Source organism: Sinocyclocheilus grahami, unplaced genomic scaffold (assembly GCF_001515645.1).
Source record: "Sinocyclocheilus grahami isolate Dianchi unplaced genomic scaffold, SAMN03320097.WGS_v1.1 scaffold463.1, whole genome shotgun sequence".
NCBI lineage: Eukaryota > Metazoa > Chordata > Actinopteri > Cypriniformes > Cyprinidae > Sinocyclocheilus > Sinocyclocheilus grahami.
In genome coordinates, this window is record NW_015505642.1 from 302,862 (window position 1) to 316,978 (window position 14,117).

General features: G+C 36.9%; 1 protein-coding gene and 1 long non-coding RNA gene across 2 annotated transcripts in view; both read right to left on the reverse strand.

Moving 5' to 3' along the window:
• Positions 1 to 2,246: 2,246 nt before the first annotated feature.
• Positions 2,247 to 4,035, reverse strand: LOC107553044 (uncharacterized). Its single transcript, XR_001604924.1, has 2 exons — positions 3,995 to 4,035; positions 2,247 to 3,670 (listed from the first exon to the last, which is right to left on the reverse strand). It is a non-coding gene; the product is annotated as an uncharacterized lncRNA (long non-coding RNA).
• Positions 4,036 to 4,205: 170 nt separating this feature from the next.
• LOC107553043 (protein phosphatase PTC7 homolog) overlaps positions 4,206 to 14,117 on the reverse strand; it is a 12,426-nt gene continuing 2,514 nt past the window's right edge. Inside the window, exons 2-6 of the mRNA XM_016235123.1 lie at positions 12,666 to 12,845; positions 9,685 to 9,883; positions 6,174 to 6,297; positions 5,956 to 6,085; positions 4,206 to 5,629 (exon numbers count right to left, since the gene is read on the reverse strand). Coding sequence (XP_016090609.1) covers positions 5,571 to 5,629; positions 5,956 to 6,085; positions 6,174 to 6,297; positions 9,685 to 9,883; positions 12,666 to 12,845 — 692 coding nt within the window. The 3' untranslated portion in view covers positions 4,206 to 5,570. The remainder of the gene's footprint in view (positions 5,630 to 5,955; positions 6,086 to 6,173; positions 6,298 to 9,684; positions 9,884 to 12,665; positions 12,846 to 14,117) is intronic.

Consider the following 14,117-nt stretch of genomic DNA (forward strand, 5'->3'; position numbering starts at 1 on the left):
TTTTTCTTTGTGTGTGTGTGTATAATAATATATATATATATATATATATATATATATATATATATATATACACCTTGCTACGTGTACTGCGTTAGGCTAACCGAGACTTGTCATTTGCACTTATATATTGTTGCTCTTTTGTTAGTTTTGACTGCTTTTATTGTCCTCATTGGATAAAAGCGTCTGCTAAATTACTAAATGTAAATGTAAAACTGTTCTTGGAGAGAGGAAAGGAAAACTCTAGGGCAATAGTAAAGTGGGGCACAATCACTCTCTGTTGCATAGCTGAGGAATGTCATCCTAAACACACAGTTCAGATGAGTTCGGTCACCGTGGAGAAGATAAATCAAAACTTCAAAACAAACATTCTTGAGGACTGAAGGACTCCGTGTTCTGTGTCCACCGAGGAAGCTTTAACTCACTGCTTTAAAATGCTGCCCGAGAAGCGATCGTTATGCAAGACTGCAGCAATTACTGCTATTGTACACATACCTTGCCGCATTATCCAGAGAAAGCCTTGTGTTTCGCATGACTGTTGAATTGAAAAAATATGTCCGTTAGAAGCTTGATAATACAGATTGTGTCAGAGCTGAGCTGGACAGCCGTGCAAAACAGAATAATTTAATTTCACTCGCCTTTTAGAGGCATTTTGTCATTTGAGCTTTTAATGTGATGGTTCAGTCAATTGCTATTGTATTAGTTCATGCTCATGATATCGGGGTCACAACCATTACTGCTGGTTTTGTTGACTGCTGACAAACAAATTTAGTCTCCAGCCACTTACCGGTGATGGTAATGTGCGCAGTATTTCAGGCTGTCATGCCCTTTGTAACAATTGACACCTCAGTTGAGCATAAAATGTAGGAAAACCACAAACTGTTGCAGTTACACAATAAAATGTATACAGGCTTGATGCATATAAAAATGCAAAGAAATGGAAGCCTTAAAGCTGAAGTGTGTCATTTTGTCAATTATTTATCTTCAGGAGAACAATGTACCAATGGTTCATATATAGATGACTTAATTAAACACATCTGCTTTAAAGGAATAGTTCATTCGAAAATTATTTGCTGAAAATGTTCTCATCCTCAGGCCATCCAAGATGTAGATGGGTTTCTTCATCAGAACAGATTTGGAGAATTTTAGCATTCCATCACTTGGAAAACAAATCCATCATTAAGGCATTTTAACTTTAAACTGTCACTTCTGGCCATTCATAATGCTTCCTCGAGTGAAAAAGTCAATTTCCAGTTGTCTTCTCACATTAAAATCCACAGACATACTTAGAACTGTTTTGGACCATTTTTGCCTTGTAAACGGTGCTTGATCTGTGCAGATTTCTCTCTTGAATCAGACATGACGGCTTTTTCTCTGGAAAAAGCAATATTATGGATAGAGGACTTGAATTTTAGCAGGAAGTGACAGTTTGAAGTTAAAAACATCTTAATGATGGATTTTTTTCTGATTTCATGCAGCATTTCGCTGTACAAGGTATTAACTAATGGACTGGAGTGGTGTGGATTATTGTGATGTTTTTATCAGCTGTTTGGGCTCTCATTCTGACGGCACCCATTCACTGCAGAGCATCCATTGATGAGCAAGTGATGGAATGCTACATTTCTCCAAATCTGATGAAGAAACAAACTCATCTACATCTTGGATGGCCAGAAATCACTATAGAACTAGATGTAGAGAAAAGCAGGTGGCCATGAAGATTCATCCGATGGTGTAATCAGGATACAAATGGGCTGTGTGATTAGAATAGCTAGGTAGCTGAAACCAGCAAAAGTGTTTGTGTGGGTAGACATCACTCTCGTCTCCTGTAGTGTAACATGCTATACTTCATCTAGGACTATTCTTGTATAATTATTATTATACATGCCTCTTTTATTAATCATATTGAGAGATTACATGCAGCATTTGCTCTTTTAAAAATTAATTTGTCACACAGCAGAGCCTTTAAGTAAACTGCAAAAGCTATTTTTAAAGGACAAAAAAAAAGCAGCCAGCTCTGTTACAATTACAAAAGTATTTGTAAAATTGGAGAGAAACCACAAGATTTAATGTATACTATATAGGAACTATTAATTAATATTTTTAAGATGATTAAATATTAATATTTCACATTAAATACAACTATTGACAGCATCTGTGACATTATCACAGAGCATAATTTAGACACTTCAGTTAAATATTTACTCTAAAACAGAGAAACACTAATTTACTGAGAAAAACCGTGATCTACAGAAGTTATAAAAATATAACTTTATTAGATCATGTGATCCATGACATACCCACCGAAAGCATTCACAGATGCTAGCATTAGCTTTGTGCGTAAACGCCTCCAGGGATATTTTAAAATTAAGTTTTACATAAAAAAAAAAGGAAGAAAAATACTTTTAACAGAATCCACACAATTATCAAATATACTCTCATATACATCTGATGTGTAATAGCCTACACTTTGCAAATGCATACATGTCATAGATAAATATACAGCCAATTTTCCAAATATCTACATATCGTAAACGTTCTTTTCTCACATACACATATGCACACCACAAGCATGTGAACCTCTTAAAAGTGGTTTAAGTGGGACTGCTTTTCCTCTCAACACATCCCACAATCCCTTGCAGTCTGTCGTACTGCTGTCATTACGTTAAAAACTCAAAAGGGTGGAGTAATACTGATTTAAATTAATAAATATGAAAGGAAAAGGTTACCGTCTCCCCATGCAAACTAATTTGTCCTGTACTTTGAATCGCTTAAAACACCCATCTGACTCTTATTTCATATAATGAGAACTTGTTCTGCAAAAGCGTCTTCATTAATTAATATCTCAAAGGAAAGGCATTTCTATGGTTGATCATTAACTTTGACAGTATTTCGATGTTGTTAAGCTTCATAATCAGTCTAGTACTGTAAAGTTACACCTCTGCTTACTTTCCAAAATACAAACTCTCCATTAGCTAGTGAAGAGTTTGTTGTAGTCACTCGTGCCTAATAACATCACATCTCAGCTGGCATTCGGCAGATGTCTGTCCAGAGGATACAGATCAGGTGTCTTTTTAAATGGAAAGTAAACAGGCAAAACGTGCCATCTCAAGACTTATGTAACATGAGGGCATCTCCCATTGGCCTTTTGCAAAGTTAAACACTCCCACTGCATGACACTTCCATCTTAATGTTCTTCTTGATACGGAGACGTTCTTTCTTTTGGGACCCAATCAGATTGTTATTCCTTTCTCGCTCATTCTTTCTCCATTTTTGGCATCACAACCACATCATTACCAACTACTCATTCATGTCTGGACGACAGAAACACTTGTGATTCTTACTGGAGAAGTGTTCAACACCTGTTGTAGCCCTTGTCAAACACAACTCGACGTTAGCAGTCCGTATCAAGGTGGCCTTTGACTTGAGTCTGCAGACAACATCATTTGAAGTACGGTCTAGTAAGGTCGAAGAACCCAAGGAACAGATGTGGGCTCCAAGTCCCTGCCAGAAACAGAAAACTCAAACAGCCCTCACTCCTGCCAGCAGGAAACAGCCGCCAGTCCAATGACTGAGAGGAAGACAACAAGAGAAGCATTTTGCTGCCCTTGCGAGCGTTAGTCTGTGTACTCTGCTACAATTGACAGCAGAACAGTGATGTCATCTGGTTTTCCTCCTTTGGGGAGAAAAAAGAGAGAGGGAATGTTGTCAAGACTACAGATTTACTCAACATCTACAATCCCATGTGCATTGATCTAAAAAATTGCATACTTTCAATGCAATATAAATGCATGTCAAATGCGTGAATGTAAATGCACTGCATGATTTAGCAAAGAATTGTAATCATTCTGTTGTCAGAGTAAATGCGTACACTCTTAGTGCCAATGATGACTATCAGCAAGACCATTATCTCCCAGAAAAACTGTAAAGAAAAAGTAAATCAGGAAAAGCAGTAGTTGATGCTTGTTCAAAAGGTTATATATATATATATATATCTCACCTCTGACATTCAAGCCATTATCGCAGGCAAACTGTGCAAATAGGAACTATTAATTAATATTTTTAAGATGATTAAATATTAATATTTCACATTAAATACAACTATTGACAGCATCTGTGACATTATCACAGAGCATAATTTAGACACTTCAGTTAAATATTTACTCTAAAACAGAGAAACACTAATTTACTGAGAAAAACCGTGATCTACAGAAGTTATAAAAATATAACTTTATTAGATCATGTGATCCATGACATACCCACCGAAAGCATTCACAGATGCTAGCATTAGCTTTGTGCGTAAACGCCTCCAGGGATATTTTAAAATTAAGTTTTACATAAAAAAAAAAGGAAGAAAAATACTTTTAACAGAATCCACACAATTATCAAATATACTCTCATATACATCTGATGTGTAATAGCCTACACTTTGCAAATGCATACATGTCATAGATAAATATACAGCCAATTTTCCAAATATCTACATATCGTAAACGTTCTTTTCTCACATACACATATGCACACCACAAGCATGTGAACCTCTTAAAAGTGGTTTAAGTGGGACTGCTTTTCCTCTCAACACATCCCACAATCCCTTGCAGTCTGTCGTACTGCTGTCATTACGTTAAAAACTCAAAAGGGTGGAGTAATACTGATTTAAATTAATAAATATGAAAGGAAAAGGTTACCGTCTCCCCATGCAAACTAATTTGTCCTGTACTTTGAATCGCTTAAAACACCCATCTGACTCTTATTTCATATAATGAGAACTTGTTCTGCAAAAGCGTCTTCATTAATTAATATCTCAAAGGAAAGGCATTTCTATGGTTGATCATTAACTTTGACAGTATTTCGATGTTGTTAAGCTTCATAATCAGTCTAGTACTGTAAAGTTACACCTCTGCTTACTTTCCAAAATACAAACTCTCCATTAGCTAGTGAAGAGTTTGTTGTAGTCACTCGTGCCTAATAACATCACATCTCAGCTGGCATTCGGCAGATGTCTGTCCAGAGGATACAGATCAGGTGTCTTTTTAAATGGAAAGTAAACAGGCAAAACGTGCCATCTCAAGACTTATGTAACATGAGGGCATCTCCCATTGGCCTTTTGCAAAGTTAAACACTCCCACTGCATGACACTTCCATCTTAATGTTCTTCTTGATACGGAGACGTTCTTTCTTTTGGGACCTAATCAGATTGTTATTCCTTTCTCGCTCATTCTTTCTCCATTTTTGGCATCACAACCACATCATTACCAACTACTCATTCATGTCTGGACGACAGAAACACTTGTGATTCTTACTGGAGAAGTGTTCAACACCTGTTGTAGCCCTTGTCAAACACAACTCGACGTTAGCAGTCCGTATCAAGGTGGCCTTTGACTTGAGTCTGCAGACAACATCATTTGAAGTACGGTCTAGTAAGGTCGAAGAACCCAAGGAACAGATGTGGGCTCCAAGTCCCTGCCAGAAACAGAAAACTCAAACAGCCCTCACTCCTGCCAGCAGGAAACAGCCGCCAGTCCAATGACTGAGAGGAAGACAACAAGAGAAGCATTTTGCTGCCCTTGCGAGCGTTAGTCTGTGTACTCTGCTACAATTGACAGCAGAACAGTGATGTCATCTGGTTTTCCTCCTTTGGGGAGAAAAAAGAGAGAGGGAATGTTGTCAAGACTACAGATTTACTCAACATCTACAATCCCATGTGCATTGATCTAAAAAATTGCATACTTTCAATGCAATATAAATGCATGTCAAATGCGTGAATGTAAATGCACTGCATGATTTAGCAAAGAATTGTAATCATTCTGTTGTCAGAGTAAATGCGTACACTCTTAGTGCCAATGATGACTATCAGCAAGACCATTATCTCCCAGAAAAACTGTAAAGAAAAAGTAAATCAGGAAAAGCAGTAGTTGATGCTTGTTCAAAAGGTTATATATATATATATATATATCTCACCTCTGACATTCAAGCCATTATCGCAGGCAAACTGTGCAAATGGAGACATGTAATTGGGGTCGTATGCTAGAACATGGGCCTGTTCTGCAATACTCTTGGCTGTTTGCTGGATGCTTTCATAGTTGGTATTCTGAAAGCAGAGGACACAATTCATATTAGTGCTGCTGGAGGACAGAAAAGTGGACAGAAGGAAGACTTGCTCGTAGATGTTCCGGTACCTTGAGCTTTTTGAGTTCTTGTAAAATCATGTAGTCTGGCATGTTGTCAAAGAGACCATCTGTAGCTGTGAGTATGATGTCACCCAACTGGACATCGAAGGACGAGCTATCGGCAGCCTCAGGGCTGTGGGAAACGAGAGAACAAAGTTGTTCAAGTAAACTTTCGATAGTTTAGTTATGTGATATTTCGGTTTTACGTTGGACATATGTGAAAACAAAACATTTGAGACTCTCAATCTCAGGTACAGAATGATCCATCAAAACCGACTCCATAACTGCACATTTTCAAGTTGAAATGTGTTTAGAGCTCTAAAAAGCTATCAAGCACTACTGTTTGCAGACCATATTTAGGATCACAAGTTGGGAGCAATAAAAGCTGTTTCAGTCTAAGAAGCTTATAGTTTGATCCTCATTACAGTATAAAGCACACGGAAACATACAGATCAGCTGTGAAGTGTCATGTTCCTGTTCCAGGAAGTCTGCGGCAGACGCTATGTACACTGACTCTACGAATACACTGGCTGACTTTCCCTCCGTCTGTGCCAGACCGGCCGGCCAGTCCCAGGTCACGCGTTTTAAACTTGATACTTATTTTGAATAAAAACTTAAGATAAAATAAAATAATCTAAATTGGAACGGCTTGAGTTTTAGACCCACAATCTGAAGAAGTACTTCTTCCAACTAGCTCATCTGTCTGTCAAAGAGAAACCAGGCCATGCTAAGGTTGTCTCCATTAGCAAGATTAAAAGTGACCGGATGTAGCTCAGAGCAGAAAGCTCAACAATTCCGCTTAAGTGTGATAAAGTCACTGTAGTTTCCTTATTTAGGGTTCCGTTTACCAGACGTGTTGCTTGGCAATGTTTAGTGAATGCACAACTTAGGGCTGCAGGATTCTTCAAAATAAATCCGGAATTGCTTAGTCTGATTATCAAATCACAAAGGTTGCAATTTAAATAAATATATGCACTGCGTGTTTCAGAGTAAAGCGCGGCATTGTGTTCATTTATGCCTGAGCAGCTCATTATCCGTAGTTCTTTTCAGCATCTCAGAGCAGCTCAGTTCACAGTAAATGCTGCTCCACACAGACTCCATCTCTGCATCTGCTCTGAGTTTGGGTTGCTGTAACATGCAATAACCATCTTTCCAGACTTGTAAATAGAAATGCTTATAAACAAAAGAGAATCCTTAAAGACTCCCTGCGGTTTTCAGTCGAAATAAAAGTTTGATTGTTTAACATTTGAAAATGAAGACACTAAAAGCAACTATTTATGCAACGAAAAGCAATTACTATTGTAATATTTCACTGTAAAATAATCTAATATTTAAAACAATATAATGCATTTTTTTTAAATATGAGATTTTACAGTGAAATATTACAATTTTCATTTAGTTATTTAGAAATGCTTATTTTTATTTAGTAATATATAACAATTAATAAATAATGAATAATTAAATAATAATGATTAATGATTAATAAATAAAAAATGAATCACATTTGGTCTTTTTTTCCTCAAATCATGCAGCCCTAGCACAACCCTTCAATAAGGTTACAGACAGATATTCAATAAACGAATTGGATAAATAAATATAACATTTAATTGCACAAAAATCATAGTCAGATTATCTATAATAATAGGAACATTTCACATTAGGCAATCTGAAGAGTGACTATAATTGTCTTTTAAATTTATCATAGAATTATGTGATACACTTGTTACAAAACCAGCAGTACTTAATGCCGTTGAAGATCCAGCCTAGCTGCATCACAAAATCACATATGTGAGAGAATTTAAAATCAAATTCAAATCACATCTTTGCATTTCATGTTACAGGTTAAAAGGATACAGGATTACAAGTTACAAATTATAGGATCAGTTAATGTTAAGTTGCAGAAAATGTGTTAAAGTGAAAACCACAGGCTGGATTTAGTCACATACTCTTTGCAATCATGGAAAGTGTGGCACTAAAATGTGGCACTTGTTTTTTTTATGGTTTCAGCAATCAGTCAACATTGCAATCAAATCAAAAGCATGATTCAACCCCTGAATATACTATTAATGATCAATTAATTAAAAGAACACTAGCATGACATCTTAAAAAGCTAGAAAATAAATCAATGTTTTAAATAATATTGAGGTCGTAGAGTAGTTATTGGCTAAACGTGATTAAGCCAATAAATTGCAGCTTAAAATTCTATCAGTTTTTAGGGTAGATTAACAGTGCACAGTTATCAAATTTTTCTTCTGACGGTTTAAGCCATTCTGATCTGAAATAAGAGCAAAGAGATCATTACATATCCTGATCGTAACACACCGAGTGACTAATCGACTGATAATCCAGTCGAGTTAGTAACCAGAGTGAGAACCTAATCATGCTCTCATACTGACAGCCAGCGGATTACGTCTCGCTCGAGTTTAGCTTGGGGACACGATGCTGTTACATAATCAGAAAGCGAGGGGGAAAAAAAAGTCACATAAGAGCAAACGGTCTCACCTGTCACTGAGGACGGAGCCCTCTGCCTCAGGAGGGGCGATAGAGAGCTGGAAAGGGGTGTTGAAGTAGTGCTGCTGTTCATCAGACCTGTGGACCACCTCTCCACCTCGAACCACCAGAAAGCCAGAGTCTCCCAGATTTGCGGTGTGTAGCTGGTGACTCTGCCTGTCTAATACCACGATACATGCTGTACTGCTTCCTAAAGACAAGAAAGACTCTTAGTCACATCATAGGTACTATAAAATACAACGTTAATTTCTTTCTAAAATGCCCTATAGAGCCACAGTGTTCACTTTTAAGAGAAATTAATCCACAAATTGCTTGCTTTCTGTTGTCTCTGCAAGTACTTTATTGTGCTGTGCTGAAAATCAATGACCTAATTTGGTGTTTCTAGCATGACTTTGCTCATATGGGGTATAACAACTTCCCCCAAAAATTTGATGATTTTTGTACTTTAAAAAAAAAAAAAGATTTTTTTCTTTTTAAAAGATTTAAAAAATGTTTTTGTCAACTTGTTTACTTTCAGTTAGCTCAGGTTTTATATTTCTTTTTGGAATTTATAGGTCGTAGGCCTCACTGATCTGAGCTTATGCACCTCCGTGTGTAAAGTGCCCCTATTACGGGTAATGAAAGGTTCATATTCACAAGGTCAAAAAACACTTCCATTGTCTTATAATATGCATTTATTTTTACCTTATTTGCTCAGCGACTCCCAAACGATTTGCTCAACGATTCATTTTTCCAACCCCCTCCTTTGTGTGATGCTAATCTGCGGTGATTGGTCTCATTTTAATTTCATCATGCTTGTAATGCTTCACACCGAGTGACTCATTTCTCACCAGGAGGAACTGATAATCCAGTCGAGTTAATAACCAGGCTCTCAGAGTGAGGACCTAATCATGTTCTCATACTGACAGCCAGTGGATTATGCCTCGCTTGCGTCTAGCTTGGGGACACAATGTTGTTGCATCATCAGAAAGCGAGAGGAAAAATCACGTAACAGAGCGAACGGTCTCACCTGTCACTGAGGACGGAGCCCTCTGCCTCAGGAGGGGCGATAGAGAGCTGGAAAGGGGTGTTGAAGTAGTGCTGCTGTTCATCAGACCTGTGGACCACCTCTCCACCTCGAACCACCAGAAAGCCAGAGTCTCCCAGATTTGCGGTGTGTAGCTGGTGACTCTGCCTGTCTAATACCACGATACATGCTGTACTGCTTCCTAAAGACAAGAAAGACTCTTAGTCACATCATAGGTACTATAAAATACAACGTTAATTTCTTTCTAAAATGCCCTATAGAGCCACAGTGTTCACTTTTAAGAGAAATTAATCCACAAATTGCTTGCTTTCTGTTGTCTCTGCAAGTACTTTATTGTGCTGTGCTGAAAATCAATGACCTAATTTGGTGTTTCTAGCATGACTTTGCTCATATGGGGTATAACAACTTCCCCCAAAAATTTGATGATTTTTGTACTTTAAAAAAAAAAAGATTTTTTTCTTTTTAAAAGATTTAAAAAATGTTTTTGTCAACTTGTTTACTTTCAGTTAGCTCAGGTTTTATATTTCTTTTTGGAACTTATAGGTCGTAGGCCTCACTGATCTGAGCTTATGCACCTCCGTGTGTAAAGTGCCCCTATTACGGGTAATGAAAGGTTCATATTCACAAGGTCAAAAAACACTTCCATTGTCTTATAATATGCATTTATTTTTACCTTATTTGCTCAGCGACTCCCAAACGATTTGCTCAACGATTCATTTTTCCAACCCCCTCCTTTGTGTGATGCTAATCTGCGGTGATTGGTCTCATTTTAATTTCATCATGCTTGTAATGCCTGATAAAGCAGCGTTTGTGAGCAGTGCTGCTTTGTGTACAGCGTTACCGGGGAAACCTCTATTTTTTACCGCTCCGAAAGCAGCATCTTGTGGCAAAGAATGAATTTGCATTTTCATTCAGACCAATGCGAAAAGACCAACAAGTGGGCGGGCAATATGCTAATGTTTGGGATTAGTTTTAAAAACGACTCGTTTCAATGATTCAGAGTCGACTCTTTCTTTTAAGAGACAATAACTTTATACATGGTGCACTTTCAGATTTAGAACTTTGCAAGATGTTTTCATTCACTTAGAGCTGTGTTACCTACTGCATGAAAGGTAATTTTCAAAAATCCATAATAGGGGTTTAAGTGCAAAAAAAGCATTAAGTGGATAATTTTGGCAGTGTTCACTTAAAAAAAACTGAGGTGCAGAAGTTTTGATTTTCATTCACTTAGAGCTGTGTTACCTACTGCATGAAAGGTAATTTTCAAAAATCCATAATAGGGGTTTAAGTGCAAAAAAAAGCATTAAGTGGATAATTTTGGCAGTGTTCACTTAAAAAAAACTGAGGTGCAGAAGTTTTGTTCAGTGAGGACTATGGCCAAATAGTTCCAAAAAGAAATACCTAATCTGTGCACTGCAAACTGAAAGAAAACAAGCTGACAAAAAGATTAAATCCAAGATGTGGTGCATAATAGGGCTGCACGATTAATCGAATGTGATTGTCATACGCATTTTGTTAAAAAAAACGGTTCTGTAACCAGCAAGAAATCATCATCACGTGCTTTCAGATGACTTCTGCGAGGCGTATTTGTAGTTTCAGCGCGAGAGCGCCCTCTGGTCTTTTGGATGGATATTTACTGCTGATCACAGAACCGTGCTTCACTGAAAGATACGCATGCAAATCACATCTTCTGTCGAATCGCGATCTCCATTCCATTTCGATTTATCGTGCAGCCCTATTGCATAATGAAATAGTTCAGTGTGACAACATTAACTAACATTTTCAGGAAAAAGAATATCCTCTCTGGGTCTAAATGTTTGGAACACAACATGAAGGTTAAACACAGACAAATTCTACACTTCAGCTCTAACTTTACCCTTAAAAATAAAGGCTCCAAAAGGGGTTTTCACAGCAAAAAAGAACCTTAATTTTTAAGAGTTAATTTTTAAAACTGCCGTTTAGCTTTGAATCTGTGCAGATTTACCAAAATCCAATCTTGTGACCCAGTACACTCTGTCTGTGACTCATCCAGCCCACAGCGCGTTTTTGAGAGCAGCACGCTGTACAGTGACTCATTTCGTAACTTTACCCTTAAAAATAAAGGCTCCAAAAGGGGTTTTCACAGCAAAAAATAACCTTAATTTTTAAGAGTTAATTTTTAAAACTGCCGTTTAGCTTTGAATCTGTGCAGATTTACCAAAATCCAATCTTGTGACCCAGTACACTCTGTCTGTGACTCATCCAGCCCACAGCGCGTTTTTGAGAGCAGCACGCTGTACAGTGACTCATTTCTGTCCATTATATTTTAGTTACAGCTTTGATCTCATCCTGAAAAAAATGAGCCAAGGCCCTTCCCTAAAACCATTTCCCTCCTAAGACAGGAAAAATAAAACTTGACTCTTGACTGTCCCAAAACATAACACCCATTCCTCAGTTTTATGGCATCTCACATGTCTGTGCATGCAGAGATTGCACGCGGACACCTTAAGCGGGAATGTTAGTCTGATGCTAACGTTACATCAGTCTGTGAATACTTGGACTAGACGTGTTGCAAATTGAATGATTAAAGAGAGAGGGATTTTAAGCATGCAAAATTGGTTTAACTTGTATTGATGCCCAACTGAACTTTGTTTTGTAGCAAAAGCATGACGCATGCTCTCCTGTTTACGCAAGCATTTGAATGGAAGTGAACGGAACACCAAATTGCGCGACCGCACCTTAATTGAAGCCAGAGCATAATGTTGCAATCCCAACAGCCTCAAACACATTACCATCGAATCTCGCTACAGTTTTCATTCGAAAACAGAAAATACATTTGACAAATAAAGCTTAAGGTAATTAAGCAAATGCTTTTTCTGTGTTGCATTTAATTTGAAAATAGACTTCTATACTGCAGACTTCCATTTTCTAGCTTTGAAATTAATTCACTACATAATCCATAATCTAAAGATGAATGTGCTCACCTAATAGTGGTACTTTGTTCTGAAGTAGCTCATAATAGCTGGTGGTGAGGATTCCCACTGGGTTGCTCGGCACAAAGCGCCCTTCTTTGACTAGCCGCTCACACGTCCTCATGAGCGTCCCAGAAAACTGCGAGGGATCGACCCCGTAGTCACGCCAGCCACCTACTCCATCAGCCACACCTATACGTGACAGAAAAACATGAGAAACCAATTCAAACCCACTAGAAAGCTTCACTTTATAAAGTATTAAGCAACACTAAGATTTGGAAGTCTGTTCATAGAGAGAAATTAATACTTTTATTTAGGAAGGATTCATTAAAGTAATCAGAAGTGACAGTATAGACGTTAAGAATGTTACAAAAGATTTATATTTAAAACAAATGCTTTCACAGATTCTGCAAACATACTGTTTTCAACATGCATAATCATAAATGTTTCTTGAGCAGCAAATCCGCATATTAGAATGATTTATACTAAAGACTAAAGAGTAATAATGCTGGAAATGTTGAATGCTTTGATCACAGAAGTATATTACATTTTAAATTATATTACAATAGAAAATGACTGTTGAGACGCATAGTGTTGCCATAATATAAAATTATTCATACTGTGATATAATTTGATCAACTAAATCTACAATCTAGATACTGAGAACGCAAACGTTTATCGTGGAGTACTGAACATTAGAAACAGACTCATCTTATACGCTGTTATTGTTTGTTGACAGCTGCAGCGATTCTGGAATCATTTTTATTGCACGAGTAGCCTATATGTACAAGCATTTTCAAGACAACGAGCAATTAACACAAGTTTAATACATATTCAAATATTACAAAACATAATTAAAAATAAAGACATTCATAAAAGAGGAAAGCAGATACTACTAAAAAAAATTTCTTAACGTAATGTAATAATTCATATGTAATAAAGTAATAATACGTAATAATGAGAATGAAGAAGTGAGTGTTCAATTAAAAAAGTGGGAAGACTTAAATAACAACAAAATACGCGTGAAGGCCTCCTCGTGTGAAGACCATCGACTCCACCGGGCAGGACACCGGCAAAGGATAAGAATCGCTTTTTATTTCTCCTCTTTCCTACTTGTTTCGCTTCTGTTTCAGTTTTTATAACCATTTCTTTCTATGTGTAAGTTGTTGTTTTTTAGCATGTGTATTTGGCTCAGTGTTATTTTTTAGGATTACTGATAAACTACTGTCGTTTGATTTGTATTAGTTATTTATTTTAATTTTCGTTAAATTATGTCTGAATTTATTATGTCTGTATAGGTCTTTTATTAAATTTTAGTTTGATTTCATTTGAGTTATTTTAATACTTCAACAAACTAAATGGAAATGAAATATATATATATATATATATATTGAATGTATAAATGTGTATGTACATATACAGTATATATGTATGTGTGTGTGGTTGTACATACACATATGTAGT